Below are 19895 nucleotides of genomic sequence, written 5' to 3' on the forward strand. Positions count from 1 at the left end.
CGCGGCAGTCTGGTTGCGCGCGCCGCCGTCGCGTCACCAGCGTGCGGCACGTGCCCGTGTTTACGTCCCTCGTGGAGCCGCTGACGTCAGCAGCCGAATGGCAACATTGTGGCGATGCTGAGGCTCCGAGTTTAGCAGAAGCGTCTATCCCTCAGGCGGGCTCCGGGTGGCTTGGAAGAAGAGGAGGAGGAGGGGGCCGAGAGATCGGCCCGGGCGGGCGGCGGAGACGCACGCGCAGCCGGTTCCGACAGCGGACCGGGGCTCAGGACCCGCTCTTGGCTTCCAGCGCGCCGCAGGCGCGGCACCGCGGCCTCGCTCCGGGCTCCAGGCGCAGCTGCGCGGGGGGCGGCCCGGGTAGGCGCGAGGCGCCGCTGCAGCGCGGGGCTTGTAAACAGATCCGGCCGCACGTGACCATGTGAACTACCTGCTCGCGGAGACGCGTTATTGTTTTTCCCCGAGCCGCGCCACAAAGGAGGGCGGAGGGTCCTAGTGTGGAGGTACTGGCGAGGGAGCGGGGACAGCCGGCCGGCGGGCTAAGATGGCTGAAGGCGCCCGGCGAGGGTGAAAGGAGGGCTCGGCGCAGCCAGCCGGTGAGTCCTCTGGCGGGCAGGGCCGGCGGCGCTTCCCCCGAGGCCCGGCGTCGGAGCCACCATGTCGTTCGCGCTCGAGGAGACGCTGGAGTCGGACTGGGTGGCCGTGCGGCCCCATGTGTTCGACGAGCGCGAGAAGCACAAATTTGTCTTCATTGTGGCCTGGAACGAGATTGAGGGCAAGTTTGCCATAACCTGCCACAACCGGACGGCCCAGAGGCAGAGGAGCGGCTCCCGGGAGCAGGCGGGGGCGCGAGGGGGCCCTGAGGCCGGGGGATCCGCGTCGGACGGGATCCGCGGGCCGGGCAGCCCGGCGGGCAAGGGCCGGCCCGAGGCCACAGCCTCTGCGGCTTTGGGCAGGAGCCCCGGGCCCCGGAGGAGTCCAGCCTGGGCGGAGGGCGGCTCTTCGCGGAGTCCGCGCAGCCTTCGTGGGGACCCGCTCCCCCGGGGTTCGGCTGGCCAAGGAGCGGAGAGTCCGCTCAGGAGCCCAGTGCGGGCCAAGTCCAGCCCGGTCCGGAGGGGATCTGAAGCCAGAGATGTGGCGGGTGCTGTCGCTGCGGTAACCTCGCCGGCGCCCAGGGAAGTCCCGGTCTCGTCGGTGCGGGTAGTGAGCAGCTCTGGGGCGGTGTCCGAGGAGATCGAGGTGCTGGAAATGGTGAGGGAGAATGAGGCGGTCCTGACGCTTTCGAACGCGGAGCAGCCGCCGCCCGCCGCCGAGCTAGAGACCCCGGCCGAGGAGTGCAGCTGGGCCGGGCTCTTCTCCTTCCAGGATCTGCGCGCCGTGCACCAGCAGCTGTGCTCTGTGAACTCGCAGCTGGAACCGTGCCTGCCCGTGTTCCCCGAGGAGCCTTCGGGCATGTGGACCGTGCTGTTCGGGGGCGCCCCCGAGATGACTGAGCAGGAGATCGACACTCTGTGTTACCAGCTCCAGGTCTATCTGGGCCACGGCCTGGACACCTGCGGCTGGAAGATACTCTCCCAGGTCCTCTTCACCGAGACCGACGACCCGGAGGAGTATTATGAAAGCCTCAGTGAGCTGCGGCAGAAGGGTTACGAAGAAGTGCTTCAGCGGGCTAGGAAGCGTATCCAGGAGGTAAGAACCTAGTCTGGGCTCTAGTCATTGCTTTTGTTTACTCGTTGCCAAAGGCCGGAATCCCTTTTTGGGATGCTTATTTTTCTGGACAGGGAAAGGGAAGAAGGGTTCCTGATCTTCTTCTCCCTCTATGCCTTTCTGTGGTAGGAAAACCATGGCTTTTTACATTTGACTCTAAATTTCCTCGCTCCGTTTATCATAGGTTCTGCATAAGTACTTTTCTGTTTGCTGTTCAGTACTGGTAAAAAGATTAAAGCCACTTAATTTGATGGTAAGGTAATGTAAATCTTATGGGAAAGTAAGATACCTTACTTAAGATAAATGAGTGTTACTCTTTGCTCCTAAAGCTCTTTCCAGCAGTAACTTTCCAAATATAAATACTTCTTCTCTGGTGTGTTTGTTTACGCGAAATTGTGTTAATATAGCAAATTTGACCTCTGTTTTTATTCTATGTAGCCTGGCAATTTAGGCATGTTTTTAAATCCACTTCTACCAACTGAGTGGTCTGATGAAATGAAAAAATCAGTTCATAAAAAGATGCACGTGGATTTTTAAAGGCTTTATACACACTTAAGGAATATCTCAAGTCTTTACAGATGGCTCAGGTTTCACTCCTGTTTTAGGGGAAAAAAAAGGTTCTGGGTAGAAAGTTTATTATACTTTTCTATGTACTGTAGGAGTAAAAGGAGTGCAAAAGCTTTTCAAACTAATCCTTAAGATAACAGGAAATAATGGGGAAAATGTCTTTATGGGTATACATAGGTAGCTCCACAATGCATAAGAAAGTAAAATTTGAGGTGGTGCTTATTTAACTAGGTCTGCACAGGAAACTTTACTAAAAAAACTATTTAAAAATATACTTAATATCCTGTAATGGATACTAACAGGCACTTTCTCACAGCATTTTATTATTTTTAGTATTGTTCAAATTGAGTTTGGAGTTGGGGTGGCTAAATGTCTTTTTATAGTGTACATATTCCTGAGGTTGTGGTGTCGACTATTAAGCTTGCCCGTACAAAAGTATACCTCAATCTCACCATTAGGCCAGGAATCTGAGTGATTTCTTAGAATATTACATATTTTTTCTTTGCTAGCTTTGAATATTTAGGATATAATTGCTCTCTTACCCCACAGTGCTTTCTTATAACTTCCTGAATTCACATTTTCACTTCCCTCTGTTAGTTTACCTCATGCTAAAGTTACTCATCATAGGGTGATCCTAGAAATCAGGGATCTTGTTTGAAGTGAGAGAGAAATCTTAATCACATATATTCTCTTTAGCATTTTGATACTGTTGAACTGTATTTCTTTTAAATTATAAGAACAAAGTTAGTACTTTTTTTTTTTTTAAAGATTTTATATTTTATTTATTTCTCTCTCCTTCTGCCCTGTTGTCTGCTTTCTGTGTCCATTCACTGTGTGTTCTTCTGCGTCTGCTTGCATTATCAGGCAGCACCTGGAAACTGCGTCTCTTTTTGTTGTGTCAGCTTTCTGAGTGTGAGGTGCCACTCCTGGGCAGGCTGCGCTTTTTCACGCGGGGTGGCTGTCCTTGAGGGGCGCACTCTTTGTGCGTGGGGCACCCCTACACAGGGGACACCCCTGCGTGGCATGGCACTCCTTGAGCTGCAGCACTGCGCATGGGCCAGCTTACCACACGGGTCAGAAGGCCCTGGGTATAGAATTCTGGACCCTCCATATGGTAGGTGGAACCCTCTATCAAGTGAGCCATGTCCACTTCTCAGTACTTTTTTCTATAAACTTGATTTACAGATTTTTTTTTGTACTTTCAAAATTTCTATTCATATTTTTTCATTCCTAAATGATGTAAGCAAACCAGTATGTCTGGTTTGTTTTTAATTCAAATTGAGTCAAAGATGAGGGCTGCTGAAAAATATAATTACAGCTTCTAGAACTCTTTAATGAGGTTACAGTTTTTTAAAAGTGTGTTCAGAATAAAGATTATATTGAACATAATGTGTTATTTTCATAATGGGGGGGGGAATCTGAACTTCTAAGAGTGTTCACAATAAGTAAAATTTAGTACAAATCCACCAAACATTAAATATGTATTTTTGGTGTGTTTTTTTTTTTTTTTTAGTTGAGCAGCATTTAAAAAATAGCTGTCATGATCAGTGTATATGTTCAACTCACATGCCAACCTTAATTTCTACTGGAAGATTGTATTGAGAGAAATTCTTGAGATGGAGTAGAGGGAAAAGGGGAGATGTGATTGATGAGTGATGTTAGTCATGGGCTTGATATTGGTAGTGCATTGTGCACAAGCACTGTTTCTGTTTTTCTGAGCTGCTTAAATTCTTTGCTTATTTTCAGTTTGCAGCAACATTTTCAAAAAAGTAAAATCTTTATGGAAGTTCTGTCATCTTTTTATTACCAATTCCTGTGGGTTTAGTCATTCTGCCAAATTCAGTGTTGTCTTTTATTCCTTATTCTCAGATTGACTTAGCTTGTGGAATTGGCAATAGGTTTTCAGTCTACATATATTAGTAAGTAAAACACATTCTTAAATATATGTTACTTAGAAAATTTAGTCATTTGGTCATTTTTTCCTTTTTCAATTCCTATGATATTTATTTTTGGTCCTTTTTGCTGTAGTATTTCTTTTCCCATCTATTTAAAGGTTTCAACCTAAGGACTACATCTGATTTTGCTCAAAATAGTCAATGAATTTTTTAAAGGAGTTTTTTTTTGTTTCTTTTTAATGGAACACACTGTACTACTAAATTGTTAACTTCTCAAGGTCACTGACCTTGACAATGTCTTGGAATTCTCTTTACCACCCCTAGTTCAGGGCCACACATCTTGTGAGTACTCCTAATATTAGTGGATAAAAGAATCAGTTTTTTAATGTTGCAGAAATTTAAAAGGTTTGGAAGGTGTCCTTTTAATGTGACTTTGTGGGTAAATAAAATTTATATAAATAGGTAAGTGTAAATTTCTGAGGGGACTTGATGTTTAAAAGACTAGAAGAAAAAAAATCTCTTAAAACTCAATAACTTCCTAAATAAGGGAGTCTTATCTGGGGTTGATGACTTCCCTATAAGTTGAGGGGGAAGTATGAATGGGCTTTAATGGAATACCTTAAGTAGCATGCAAAGTTTTATAATTCACATACTTTGGGAGAAAGAGTTCCTTGGCTTTTATCAAACTCCTAAGTGTGTTTCTCAGCAAGAGTTTTAAAACCATGATTGTAAATATATTTTGTAAGCTTAGGACATACCTCTGTTGGAGTTTAAGTTTTAGAATACCCTTGTGATTTAATGTGGGGTCATAAGAAGTCTTTTTTTTTTTTTTTTTTTTTTCCAGTTAGACCAGTACTTTATTAAGAAAATGAGAGAATAAGAGAAGAGAAATAGGAGAAAGTAATCGATTATGGGTCCCAAGTATACTTGTGGGTTGGTCCGGGCAGAGAGAGGAAAAGGGCTAAAAAGAGGTCAAAAGGGCTGATTTACAGACTACAGGTCCCCATTACAGGTTATAAGTCCCCAGGTCTACTTGCATGTTGGTCCAGGGAGGGAGAGAAAGGGCATAAACAGGGTGAGTTAGCTTCCGTGCTTAGTAGAAGTCTCATATCTTTTGACTTGTGAAATATTGAAGAATTAAACCTTAGATGTTCTACTAAAAGTATTTGTTAATGATTAGCAAGTTTGGTCAACTCACCAGAAATAAGTCTGTGAGAAGTTTAAATTTATACAATACTTATGAGAAATTATTTCTAGATAATTTCTAGTTGTAAGATTGCATACTACTTAGGGCCTCAATCCTACAACAAATGAAATGTGAAATTTGTTATGTGGTAGGTTTGTCTTGGATTTTTACAAGAGTTTACCATAGGAAGTGCTATTTATACCGCAAGCAGTGAATTCCAGAATGAATGGAAGTGCCACTAGGGTCTCTTGGAACTGTTTCATCAGTAGCATTAGTTGTTGGTCAGAGCTGAAGATCATATTACAGTGCGTGTGCTTAAGTGGCCCATACTGCAGCTTGCTTATTTATTTATTTAATATTTATTTGTTTTTTTTGAAGTACCAGGGCTGAAGATTGAACCCAGGACCTCATATATGCGAAGTTGGCACTCAACCACTGAGCCATATTGGCTTCCCTGAGTTGTTTTTGTTTGTTTGTTTGCTTGTTGTTTGTTTTTAGGGAGGCACTGGGAACTGAACCCAGGACCTCCCATGTGGAAGCAGGCGCTCAACTGCTTGAACCACGTCTGCTCCCCTGCAGCTTACTTTTTTTTGTTTGTTTTTTTGAGGTACCAGGGCTGGAGATTGAACCCAGGACTTGTATGTGGGAAGCTGGTATTCAACCACTGAGCTACATCTGCTCCCTCAAGTTGCTTTTTCTCTCTTGGTTTTGCTTGTTTTTTGGGGGGGATGGGGGAAGGCACCAGAAACTGAACCTGGGACCTCCCATGTGGAAAGCAGGTGCTCAACCTGCTGAGGCACATTCCCCTTGCAGCTTACTTTTGATAACCTGAATTGTTATTAATTCTTTTTGAATTAGAATGGTTGTAGGCTTAAGGAAAAACAATGCAGAAAGTACAGGGTTCCCTATTATTAACATATTGAATTAGTATGCTACCTTTGTTGCAGTTGATAAAACATTATTATATTACTAGCTGTAGTGCATAGTATATATTAGGGTTCACTATTTGTATTGTTCTGTTTTTTTTTAAACATTTTTATTCTAATAATATATAAAACCTAAAATTCCTGTTTTAATCATTTCCAAATATACAGTTCATTGGTGTTAAAAACATTCACCACCATCCATTACTAAAACTTTAACCTCATCCCAAACAGAAACTTTCAACCAGTTTAAGCATTAACTCCCCATTCCCTACCCCCACCCTAGCCCATGTATTCTAGTTTCTGATTCTGGATTTGCATATTCAAATATTTCATATAAGCGAGACCGTACAATATTTGTCCTTTTATGTCTAGCTTATTTCACTCAATATGTCTTCAAAGTTCATGCGTGTTACAGCATATGTAAGAATTTCATTCCTTTTTGCGCCTGAATAATATTCCATTGTACATCATGTTTTGTTTATCCGTTCATCCTTTGATGGACAATGGGTTGCTTCTACCTTTTAGCAATTACTTGTAAATAATGCTGCTATGAACATTGATGTGCAAATATCTATTAAGAGTCCCTGATTTTCATTATTTTGGGTATATACCTCGAAGTAAAACTACCAGGCCACATGGTAATTCCATACTTTCTCAGTAAGCACTACGCTGTTTTCTACAGTGGCTGCACCATTTTACATTTCCACTGCAATGTAGGAAGGTTCCTGTTTCTCCATATCCTCGCCAACAATTGTTATTTCTTGTTTTCCTTGTAATAGCTATTCTAGTGGGTATGAAGTAGTATCTCATTTTGGTTTTGATTTCCATTTCCCTAATGGCTAATGATGTTGAGCATTTTTCCATGAGCTTGTTGGCCATTTGTAGATCTTCTTTGGAGAAATGTCTCTTCAAGTTCTTTCCCCAGTTTTAAATTGGGTTGTTTATCTTTTTGTTGTTGAGTTGTAGACTTTCTTTATACAATCTGAATATTAAACTTTTATTGGATATGTGGTTTCCAAATATTTTCTCTCATTCTGGGGAGAAAATATTTACTTTCATTTACTTTCATGATGAAGTCCTTTTGACACACAAAGTTTTAAATTTTGGTGAGGCCCCATTTACCTAATTTTTTCTTTTGTTGTTCATCCTCTGTAAAGGCTAAGCAACCATTGCCTAACATGAGGTCCTAAGATGCTTCCCTATATTTTCTTCTAGGAGTTTTATAGTTGATTCTCATATTTAGGTATTTGGTTCATTTTGAGTTGATTTTTATATATGGTATGAGTGTGAGGTAAGGGCCCCCCTTCATTTATTTGCATATGGACATCCAGTTTTCCCAGCAACATTTGTTGAAGAGACTATTCTTTCCCAATTGAGTGGACTTGGCACCCTTGTCAAAAATCATTTGGCCATAAATGTGAGGTTGATTTCCGAACTCTCAGTTTGATTCCATTGGTCTGTGTCTGTCATCATGCCAGCACCATGCTGGTCCTCCTTTCCTTATTAGAGAAGTTGTGCATTTATAGAACAACCATGAATAAAATACAGGATTCCCATTTACCACCTATAGCAGTTTGATATAGTTATGAATTCCAAAAAGAAATATTGGATTATGTTTGTAAACTGATATTTTCCTCTGGGCCTATTAGATTATATTGGATTCAGTATATTTTTGTGCCAGTAGGGTGTAAAAGGCATGGCAAAGGACAGAGTTAGGGGTTTTTGATGTTGGGGTTTTGATGTTGGAGTTTGATGCTAAAGCCTTAAGCTGGATTCCCAGAAGAGGGGAACCCTGAGTCCAGGAAGAAGCAAGCCCGGGTAAGAAAGAAACCTTGAATCCAGAGAGAAGCAAGACTCTCGAAGGGGGGAGCACAGGAAGCCTGAATCCTCACAGCTGTTGGCAACCATCTTGCTCCACCATGTGAAAATAGACTTTGGTGATGGAAGTAATTTCTGTTTTATGGCCTAGTATCTGTAAGCTCCTACCCCAAATGAATACCCTTTATAAAAATCAACCAATTTCTGGTATTTTGCATCAGCACTCCTTTGGCTGACTAATACATCACCTCACCACAAACACTTTGCATTGGTGTGGAACATTTGTTAAAATTGATGATTGCACATTTCTATAATTGTACTATTAAAGTTCCTGGTTTAACTTAAGCATTCACTGTTGGTGTAGTATAGTTCCATGTGTTCATTTATTTAAAGTTTGTTCTGTTAACATGTATACGATGTAATAGGTCCCCTTTTAATCATATTCAGATATATATTTCAGTACTGTTAAACACATTCACAGTGTTATGATACCATTACCCGCATCTATTACCAAAATGTTTCCCTCATTCCAAATGGGAATATTTTAAGCCTTAACTTCCCATTCCCTTTCCCTGCCGTGTTCCCTGGTAACCTATATTATAGATTATGACTCTATGAATTTGTTTATTCTAATTGTTTCCAATAGTGAGACCATACAATATTGTCCTTTTGTGTCTGGCTTATTTCATTTGACATGATGTCTTCAAGGTTCATCCATGTTGTCTCATATCAGGACTTCCTTCCTTTTTATGGCTGAATATTCCGTGGTATGCATATACCACATATTATTTATCTAGTCATCAGTTGATGGACATTTGGGTTACTTCCATCTTTTGGCAATTGTGAATAATGCTTCTATCAACATCAGTGTGCAAATATCTGTTCAAGCCTCTACTTTCAATTCTTTTGGGTATATCCCTAGTAGGTTGACTGCCAGGTGTTATACCGTAGTTCTGTACTGAGTTTTCTGAAGAACTGACAAACTGTCTGCCACAGCAGCAGCAGTGTTTTACATTGCCACCAGAAATAAATGAGAGTTCCTTTTTTTCTGCATTCTCTCCAACATGTATTTTCCATTTAAAAAAAAAAATAGCAGCCATTCTAATGTGTGTGAAACACCATGCTGTTTTGATTACGGTGGCTTTTGCAATAAGCTTTGAGATTAGAAAGTATGAGTCCTCCAACTTCATTCTTCCTTTTCAAGATAGTTTTCCCTATATGAGGCCCTTTGCTCTTCCATAGAAACTTGATGAGATTTTCCATTTCTACAAAGAAGGTGGTTGGAGTTTTGATTGGGATTGTGTTGAATCTATAAATCGCTTTGGGTAGAATTGACCTCTTAACAATATTTAGTCTACCTATCCATGAATGTGGAATGTCCTTCCATTTTTTTTTTTAGATTGACTTTAATTTCTTACAGCAATGTTTGCATTTTTTTGTATGTAAGTCCTTTACATTCTAGGTTAAATTTATTTTCTTGATGTTTGATTCTTTTGGAATTTTCTTTTTTTAAATTTATTGAAGTATATTTCTCATACATACACATACATAAACAATAAGTTTATAGTAATAGTTGTGAACTTATAGAGAAAATACACATAACATCATATAGGGCTCTTCTACCTCACCTCACCCTACCACCAATACCTGGCATTGTTGTGAAACATTTTTAACTAATGATTAAAGAGCATCCTCAAAATATTACTACTAACCAAAGTATCTTACATTTGGTGTATTTTTCCCACAACTCAGCCTATTATTATTACTATTATTGCTATATCATTTATATATGAACATACATAAACAATTAGTATATAGTAAAAGTTGTGAACTTACAAGACAAACATGCATAACATCATACAGGGTCCCATATATCAGCCCACCACCAATACCTTGCATTGTTGTGAGACATTTGTTACAAATTATGAAAGAATATTGTCAAAATCTTACTACTAACTATGGTCCTTATCCTACATTTGGTATATTTTTCCCCCCAATGCATTCTATTATTTTTTAAATATATTTTTATGACAAGTTATAAACTTACAAAACAATCACGTGCAGAATTCCCATACAACACCCCTCTATCAACACATGGTAAAATATTTATTACAGATTATGAGATAATATCTTCAGGCTATTACCAGGTCCGTCGCATACATTGGCACACTTTTTCCATACTCCCCCGTTTATCAACAGTACATCTTTGACATAAATGCATGGATATTATAGTATTACTGTTAACCACAGTACATAGGTCACTCCAGTTGTATTTTTCCCATGCTTCTCCACATTCACACAACCCTGCAGTAGTGGTGTACATCTGCTCTAGCTCACAAAGGATACTCTTGCATCTGTACCATCAACCACATTTCTCATCCACCCCTGGGTTTACTGGGTGAGTCAGTCCCTAAATTATTGTCTAGCTTTCTTTCAATTGGCATTTATATCCCTAGACTATCCTTTTTAACCACATTCCCTTTTATAAACTAGCTGTTACTATAATGTGCTATCAGCTCTATACATTTTTATACTTTTAAAGTAAAGTTAATTAAAACTTCTACATACATTAAACATCAGTAGTCCATCTCAGTCCTCCTCTTATCTCCTTTAGAATCCACCACCTACCACCAGGTCTTGAAGATGTTTTCCTACATTTTCTTCTAGAAGCTTTATGATTCTTGCTTTTGTATTTAGGTTTTTGATCCATTTTTAGTTAATTTTTGTATTCGGTGTAATGTAAGGGTCCTTTTTTCCTTCTTTTGGCTATGGATATTCAGGTCCCTCAGCACCATTTGTTGAATGGACTCTTTTGCCCAAGCTGGGTGGATATGACAGGCTAGTCAAAAGTCACTTGACCGTAGATGTGAAGGTCTTTTTCTGAACCATCAATTCAGTTCCATTGATCTGTGTGGCTGTCTTTAAACCAGTACCATGCTGTTTTTACAAATGTAGCTAGGTAGTATGATTTAAAGTCTGGAAGTGAGAGTCCTCCAGCTTTGCTCTTCCTTTTCTTTTTTCCCTCCGCCTCTTGCCTGCCCTGCCTTTTTTTTTTTTTTTTTTTTTAAGATTTTTTATTTTATTCTCCACCACCTCCCCTCCCCCCGCCCCAGTTGTCTGCTCTCTGTGTCCATTCCCTGTGTTCTTTTACATCTGCTTGCATCATTGTCAGCAGCACCAGGAATCTGTGTCTCTTTTTGTTGTGTCATCTTGCTGCGTCAGCTCTCCACGTGTGCGGCACCACTCCGGGGCAGGCTGCGCTTTTTTTGTGTGTGGGGCGGCTCTCCTTGCAGGACGCACTCCTTGTGTGTGGGGCTCCTCTATGCAGGGGACACTCCTGCATGGCACTCCTCGCGCACATTAGCACTGTGTGTGGGCCAGCTCACCACATGGGTCAGGAGACCCTGAGTTTGAACCCTGGACCTCCCATATGGTAGGTGGATGTTCTATCAGTTGAGCCAAATCTGCTTCCCTGCCCTACTGTTTTTGCTGTCTGTGTCCATTTGCTCTGTGATCTGCTGTGTCACTTTATCTTTTTGTCTTGTTTTTTCTCCTGTAGGATTCACCAGGTTTTGATTCTGGTACTTCCGATGTGGAGAGAGGTTCCCTGTCACTTGTGCCACCTCACGTCCAGGTTTCTCTTGCTCTTTGCCTTGACTCTCCCCTTTGTCTCTCTTTTGTTGCATCATCATCTTGCTGCATGATTCATTTGTGTGGGCACTGGTGTGTCTTTTTTTTTTTTTTTTTTTAACTAGGAGGCCCCAGGATTGATCCTGTATCCTCCTGTATGATAGGCAGAGACCTAATCACTTGAGCCACATCAGCTTCCCTTCCCTGCTTTTCCTTTTTAAGATGTTTCTGGCTATTTAATCATCATGTTTTCCATTTATTTTAAAAATGCTGGTGGAATTTTTATCAGAATTGTGTTGAATCTGTATATCAATTTGAGTTAGAATTGACATCTTAATGATACTTAGTATTCCAATCTCTGAGCATGGAATGTTCTTCCAATTATTTAGGTCTTTTAAAATTTCTTTTAGCAATGCATTGTTTTCTGAATACAAGTGCTTTACATCATTCATTAAGTTTATTCCAGAATATTTGAGTTATATCTGTCATATTTATTTTCACTACTCTTTTGACACTTTGTTACTTTTTTTGAAATAATTTTCATTTCTAAACTCTCTTCCAAGCCTCTCTCTCCTGTCTTTTCTTTTCAGACTGTAGCATACCCTTTAGTATTTCCTACAAAGCTGGTCTCTTGGTTGCAAACCTTCTCAGTTTCTGTTTATCTGTGACTATTCTAAACTCAGCCTCATTTTTGAAAGACAATCTGGCCAGATATAAGATTCTTGACTGGAAGTTTTTCTCTTGCAATATCTTAAATGTATCACACCTGTCTTCTTGCCTCCATGGTTTTCAATGAGAAATCAGTCCTTAATCTTACTGGGTATCCCTTATATGTACACATTGCTTTTCTCTTGCTACTCTCAGAATTCACTTGAAGTCTTTGGCCTTTGACTTTCTGATTAGCATTTGTCTTGGTGTTGATTTATTTGGATGGTAGTATATTGTGCTTCTTGGACAAGGATATCTATGTCCTTCAATACCATTATTTCTTCCATTATTTCTTCAAATATTCCTTCTCCTGGGACACCCATGATACATATGTTTGCACATCTCTTGCTGTCATTTAGTTCCCTGAGGCCTTGTTCAATTTTTTTCTGTTCTTTTGTGTTCTTTTGTTTGTTTGCTTTCAGAGGCTCTTTCTTCAGGCGCACCAATCCTCCTGCCTCCTCAAATCTGCTACTATATGATTCCAGTGTATTTTAATTTTATTTATTGCACCCTTCATTCCTGTAAGAGCTGCTATTTTTTTAAGTAAGCTTTACAAATTCTTCTTTGTGCATATTTAGTGTTTTCTTAATATCTTTAATCTCTTTAGCCATCTCATTGAATTTATTAAGGAGATTTGTTTAAACATCTATGATTAGTTGTCTCAACTCCTTTATGTCATCTGGAGGCTTATTTTGTTCCTTTAACTGGGCCTTATTTTCCTGTTTCTTTGTTTGGATTGTTATTTTTTGTTGGTGTCTTGGCATCTGGCTTACTAGATGTATTTATTCTGGGTACAGCTTTTCTCTTTAATTTAGGGCTTTCTTGCCCTTTTTCCTTTCCTGGTTGTGTAGTTGGAGCCAGGGATTTAGTTCGTGCCACAAGATGTATAGGCTCTAGCTGCCCTCATTGCCCCAGGGACCAATGAGGCTTCTCCCAACTTTATCCTTTGCCAGGGGTAAGGACAGAGTCGCAGCTGTTTGTAATAATCCAAGTTGTACAGACCTTGACTGTAGTTGCCCAGAGAGACTGATGAAACTTTACGCCCCTTTCTCCCTTACAGAGTGGGGATGGAGCTGCAGATGTGGGCAGCAGTCTATGCTATGCAGGTACAAAATGACCTCAGTTGCCTTGATAGATTTCCAACTATTCAGTCTGTGCCAGTCAGATGTTCCTGCAGTTACCCAGAGAGGCTGGTTCAGGGCTTACCAGCTTCCTCCCTAAAAAAAGTGGGACTGAAGCCTAGGCTAGGGCTGCAGTCCAATCGGATTGAAAGAAACGGGTCTCTATTGTCACTGTGATTTTCAGTCAGCCCTGCTTCCCCTCATGCTTGGGGCAGAGTCAAAATGGCAGCTACTGGCCTCTTTCTGACTTGGACATGTTCAAACTTTAGCGGTTCTTGAGGTTAAACTTTAGCTAGCCTAACTTACTAAAATAGTCGCTGAAATTGGTGGCCAACTGTCTCTTTCTCCCCTGATTTTGAGAAATGGAGCTTCCAGTTAGCCACAGAGTAGTTCTTGAGGCGTTTTGTGCCACCAGATTAGGCTGATCACTGGCCTGACAGCATGACCTGTTTTTTTCCTGGAGAGGCTGGTGCAGGTCCCCCCAGCTTCCTCCCTGCCAGAGGTGGGGTTGGGGTTTAGGCTAGAGCTGCAATCTGATCTGGATGGAAAGAAGCCTGTCCCTACCAGGACAGTGATTTTCAATCCACCCTGCTTCCCCTTGTGCCAAGGGCAGAGTTAAAACGGTGGCTACTGGCCTCTTTCGGACTTAGGTTCAAATTTTAGCTGTTCTTAGGATTATACGTTAGCCTGCCAAATTAATCATTCAGTAGCTGAAGTTGGTGCCCAACTCTCTTCCTCCCCCATTTTTGGGAGGTGGAGCTTCCAATCCCAGCCTTGGAATAGCTCTGGAGATGGCCTGTGTGGCAAGTGAGGATGGGCACTGTGGAGTGCTCTACTTAAGAATCATCTCTGCAGATTGGCAGTCTTCTCCTTCCATTCTTTCCAAGATGTTGCAGAATGCTCTTCTGGTTTCCTGGAGCCCCCTAACAGGTGCTTTAGATAACTCTGGGTAATTATTACCTGCCTTGTAGCACAAGCTGACTCTCCCAGCTCCTTACTCTGCTGCCATCTTGCTGGTTGTTCTGGAATTTTTTTCTTGAATTCTTTTTCAGATTGTTCATTACTAATATAGAAATAGCAGTGATTTTTGCATGTTTATACTGTACCTCAGCACTTTGTTGAAGTGATTTATTAGCTCTAGCAGCTTTGTTGTGGATTTTGCAGGATTTTTTATATACAGGATCACATCATTTGCAAAAAGGGAAAGTTTTACCTCTTCCTTTCAAATTTAGATGCCTTTTATTTCTTTTTTTCCTTGCTTAATTTTTCTGTCTAGAACTTCCAATACAATGTTGAAAAGCACTGGTGAGAGTTGAGGGAAGTGATCAGTCTTTCACTGTTAAGTATGATGTTAGCTGTGAATTTTTCATGTATGCCCTGTATCATGTTGAGGCAGTTTCCTCCTATTCCTAGTTTTTGGCGTATTTATATCAAGATGGGCGCTGGATTTTGTCAAATGCCTTTTCTGCGTCAATTGATGTAGTCATTTCATTTATTTCTTTTGTTCTGTTAATGTGGAATAATGCATTAATTGGTTTTCTTGTGTTGAACATTCCCATCCTTGAATTCCTGGAATAAATCCCACTTGATCGTGATGTTTAATTCTTTTAATATGCAGTTGGATTTGGCTTGCTCTTATTTTGTTGAGGATTTTTGCATCTATATTCTTGAAGGGATATTGGTCTTTCATTTTCTTTTCTTGTGATATCCTTATCTGGCTTTGATATTAGGGTGATGCTGTTAACATAAAATGAGTAAGGAAGTGTTCCCTCCTTTTCTATTTTTTGGTGTTAAACTTTGAATGTTTGGTAAAATTCACCAAGGAAGCCATCCAGTTCTGAACTTTTCTTTTTTGGGAGGTTTTTGATTATTGATTCAGTCTCTTTATATGTTATTAGTCTGTAGAGTTCTTCTGTTCTTGAGTCATTGGTAATTTGTGTGTTCCTAAGCATTTGTCCATTTCATCTAAATTTTCTGGTTTGTTGGCAGACAGTTTTTCATAGTATCCTCTTATAATACTTTCTGTTTCTATGAGGTTAGTAGTCATGTCATTTCTGATTTTAGTTATTTGCTTTCTATTTCTTTGTCTAGCTAAAGATTTGTCATTTTTGATCCTTTCAAATAACCAACTTTTGGTTTCATTGGTTATCTCTCTCTTTTTCTTTATTTCATTTTATCTCTGCTCTAGTATTTATTTCCTCCTCATTCTGGGTTTGATTTGTATTTCTTTTTCAACATCCTCAGTTGTGAGATTACTTTTCTAATTTGAGGTCTTTTTTAATGTAAGCCTTTTGAGATATAATTTTGCTTCTCAGCACAGTCTGTGCAGCATCCCTTAAGTTTTGATTTTCATTTGCCTCAAGGTGTTTCCTAATTTCCCTTCTTATTTCTTTGTTGACCCATTGGTTGTTTAAGAATGTATTGTTTAATTTCCATGTATTTGTGAATTTTTAGTACATCCTTTGTTGTTGTTACTAGCTTCATTCCATTGTGGTTAGAGAAGTTAGACTGTATGATTTCAGTATATTTAAATTTATTGAAATTTGTTTTATGTCATATTCATGGTCTATCCTGGAGAATGCTCATTGTCTACTAGAGAAGAATGTATAATTTGCCACCATTGGATGAAGTGTTCTGTATATGACAGTTTGGTCTAGTTGGCTTATAATATTTTTCAAGTCTTCTTTTCCTTGTTGGTCTGTCTGGATGTTCTATCCACTGTTGAAGTTACCTACTATTAATGTAGAAAGCCTGTTTCTCCCTTCAAGTCTGTCAGTATTTTCTTCCTATAATTTGGGGCTTGGCTGTTAGGTACATATATGTTTATATTTGTTGTCTTCATGTTCAATAATTCCCTTTTATTGATATATACTGTCCTTCTTGGTCCCTGTAACAGTTTTTGACTTCAAGTCTTTTTTTAAATCTGGTATCAGTATTACTACTATAGCTCTCTCTGTTTACTATTTACATGGTTTATTTTTTTCCCCATCGTTTCCCTTCAACCTACTTGTATCTTTGAATTTAAGGTGAGTCTCTTGTAAACAGCATATTGTTGGTCATTCTTTTTAAATCCATTCTACAAATCTCTATTTTTACTGGGAACTTAAATCCATTTACATTTACAGCAGCTACTGGTAATGGAGGACTTTCTTCTAACATTTTGCTAGTCTTTGTAAGTCTTAAACTGTTGTTCCTCAATTCTTTGATTACTGTCTACTTTCACATTTATTTGATTTTTTTTGTTTTTTTGTAGTCAACCATTTTAAGTCCCTACTCATTTTCTTCTGTGTGTATTTTTCAGAAGTTTTCTTTGTAATTACCATGGGGCTTAAATTTAACATCCTGAGTCTGTAACAATCACTTTTTTGTTTGTTTGTTTTTAGGAGGTACTAGGGTTTGAGCCCTGGACCTCCTATGTGGGAAGCAGGTTCTAAAACACTGAGCTCTCTATAACAATCACTTTTGATTTGATGCCAACCTAACTTCAATAGCATGTATATATACACTATTCCTATACCCGTCTTTCTCCACCTTTTTCTTGCCCTTATTACAAATTGTAATTTTATCCATTGTATGTCCAAAACCATAGATTTATCACTACTTTTATGTACTTGCATTTTTAGAACCTGTAAGAAGTGAAAAGTGGAGCTACATACCAAAAATAAAATAAAATAATAAAATAAAAACAAGCATATGTGATTACTGGTGTGTTTACATTTACTGGAGATCTTTCTTAAGGCTGCTTTAGTCTCCTAACTAGGGTCCTTTCATTTTGACCATCTCCCTTTAGCATTGTTTGTACAGTAGGTCAGGTGGTGATGTATTCCTTCAGCTTTTATTCATCTGGGAATGTCTTCGTCACTCCTTCAGTTTTGAAAGACTCTCTGTATATAAATGCTTTATTGACCATTATTTTCTTTCAGCACTTTAAATGCTTCATACCATTGCCTTCTTCACTTCATGGTTTCTGTTGAGAAACCCACATTTAAGCTTTTTGAGACTCCCTTATACCTAACACTTTCATTATTTTGCATGTGAATATCCAGTTATTCCAGCACTGTTTGTTGAAGAGACTTACTTCTTCCTCAAGTGGCCTTGGCACCCTTGTCAAAAATCAGTTGACCATAGATGTAAGGGTTTATTTCTGAACTCTCAATTTTATTCCATTCATCTATATATCTGTCCTTGTGCTAGGTTTATGGTTTCTAGGTCCTTGATCCATTTTGAGTTGATTTTGGTAGAAGGCGTGAGATAGGGGTTCTCTTTCTTTCTTTTAGCTATGGATATCCAGTTCTCTCAGCACCATTTGTTGAATAGACTGTTCTGACCTAGCTTCAAAAATCTCTTGACTCTGGATATGAGGATCTATTTCTGAATTCTCAGTTCAATTTCATTGGTCAATACGTCTGTCTTTATACCAGTACCATGCCATTTTGACCACTGTGGTGAAGTAGTATGCTTTGAAGTCAGGAAGTGAGAGTTCCAACTTAATGCTTCCTTTTTAAAAACACATTTGGCTATTTGGGACCCCTTACCCTTCAGCTGTTGTATTTTTATTGATATTGGGTTGAATCTGAATCAGTTTGGGTAGAATTGACATCTTAACAATATTTAGTCTTCCAATCCATGCACACATTATGTCCTTCATTTATTTAGATATTATTTGGTTTCTTTTAGCAATGTTTTGTAGTTTTCTGAATATAGGTCCTTTATGTCCTTAGTTAAATTTATTCCTAAATATTTGATTCTTTTAGTCACTAATGTAAATGCAAATTTTTTCTGACTTCCTCTTAAAATTGCTTATTAGTAGTGCATAAAAATGTTACTGAGTTTTGTATATTAATCAGTAGTGCATAAAAATGTTACTGATTTTTGCGTATTAATCTTGTAACCCTCCACTTTGCTGAACTCGTCCATTAGTTCTAGTAGCTTTTTGTGGCTTTTTCAGGATTTTGGAGGTATAGGACCATATCATCAGTGAATAGCAAAAGTTTTACTTCTTCCTTTCCTATTTGAGTGCCTTTTATTTCTTTTTCTTCCCTAATTGCTCTAGCTAGAACTTCTAGCACAATAGCGAATAACAGTGGTGGCAGTGGGAATCCTGTCTTGTTTCCAACCTCAGTGGGAAAGCTTTCAGTCTATCACCATTGAGTAAAATATTAGCTGTGGGTTTTTCATATATGCACTTTACTGTGTTGAGAAAGCTTTCTTCTATTCCTGTCTTTTGGAGTGTTTTTATCAAGAAAAGATGCTATATTTTGTCAAATGCCTTTCTGGGTCAATCAAGATAATCATGTGATTTTTTTTCAATTGATTAATGTGGTGTATTTCACTCATTGATTTTCTTGTGTTGAACCACCCTTACATACCTTGATTGTGGAGTATAATTCTTTTAATGTGCTTTTGGATTTGTTTAGCAAGTATTATATTGAGGAATTTTACATCTTTATTTTTTTAGGGAAAGGTCTAATTTTCTTTTTTCATAGTATCTTTATCTGGGTTTGGTATTATGGTGCTGTTGGCCTCATAGAATTTTGAATTTGGTAGCATTCTTTCCTGTTTAATTTTTTGGCAGAGTTTGTGCAAGATTGATATTAGATCTTCTTTGAATGATTGGTGGAGTTCACCTATGAAGCCTTCTGGTCCTGGGCATTTCATTTTGGGGAGGTATTTTTGTTTTGGGAGGTTTTTAATGACTATTTCAGTCTTTTTACTTGTGATTGGTTTGTTGAGGTCTTCTGTTTCTTCTAGGGTCAGTGTTGGTTGGTTGTGTCTTTTCAGGAATTTTCCATTTCATCTGTATTGTCTAGTTTGTTGGCATACAGTTGTTCATAGTATGCTATTATGATCTCTTTTATTTCTGTGGAGTCAGTGGTAATGTCCCCCTCTCATTTCTGATTTTATTTGCCTCTTTTCTTTATCAGTCTAACTAAGGATTTGTCCATTTTGCTGATTCTGTTTTTTTGTTGTTCCCAATTTGATTTATTTTTGTTTATTTCTATTTTTTTTGTAATAAACTATTTTTAGATAAGTTTTTAGATTACAGAAATTCCCATATAACCCACCCCACCCCACCCACATTTTCCTCTATTGATAGTATCTTACGTTAGTGTGGTACTTTTGTTACAATTGAACCAATATTGAAGCGTTATTACTAACCAAGCTCTATAGTTTACATTATGGTTTAGACTTTGCACTTTTTACTTTTGTAGGTTTGACAGATGTTTAACAATATATGCCTGTCATTGTAGTATCATACAGAACAATTCCAGTGACCTAAAATGCCCTGTGTGTTCTACCTGTTCTTCCCTCCCACTCCCATTCAGAAACTGTGGTAACCACT

At 39.3% G+C, this 19895-nt stretch overlaps 1 protein-coding gene across 2 annotated transcripts in view; it reads left to right on the forward strand.

Moving 5' to 3' along the window:
- The first annotated feature begins 516 nt into the window (after positions 1-516).
- Positions 517-19895, forward strand: part of JMY (junction mediating and regulatory protein, p53 cofactor) — a 109618-nt gene continuing 90239 nt past the window's right edge. For both annotated transcript variants that reach the window (XR_009180283.2, XM_004449678.5), the window contains exon 1: positions 517-1683. Coding sequence is in view for 1 of the 2 variants with exons in the window: in XM_004449678.5 (XP_004449735.2) it covers positions 652-1683 (1032 nt within the window). In the remaining variant the exon portion in view is untranslated. The remainder of the gene's footprint in view (positions 1684-19895) is intronic.

This window comes from Dasypus novemcinctus, chromosome 2 (assembly GCF_030445035.2).
Source record: "Dasypus novemcinctus isolate mDasNov1 chromosome 2, mDasNov1.1.hap2, whole genome shotgun sequence".
Taxonomy (NCBI): domain Eukaryota; kingdom Metazoa; phylum Chordata; class Mammalia; order Cingulata; family Dasypodidae; genus Dasypus; species Dasypus novemcinctus.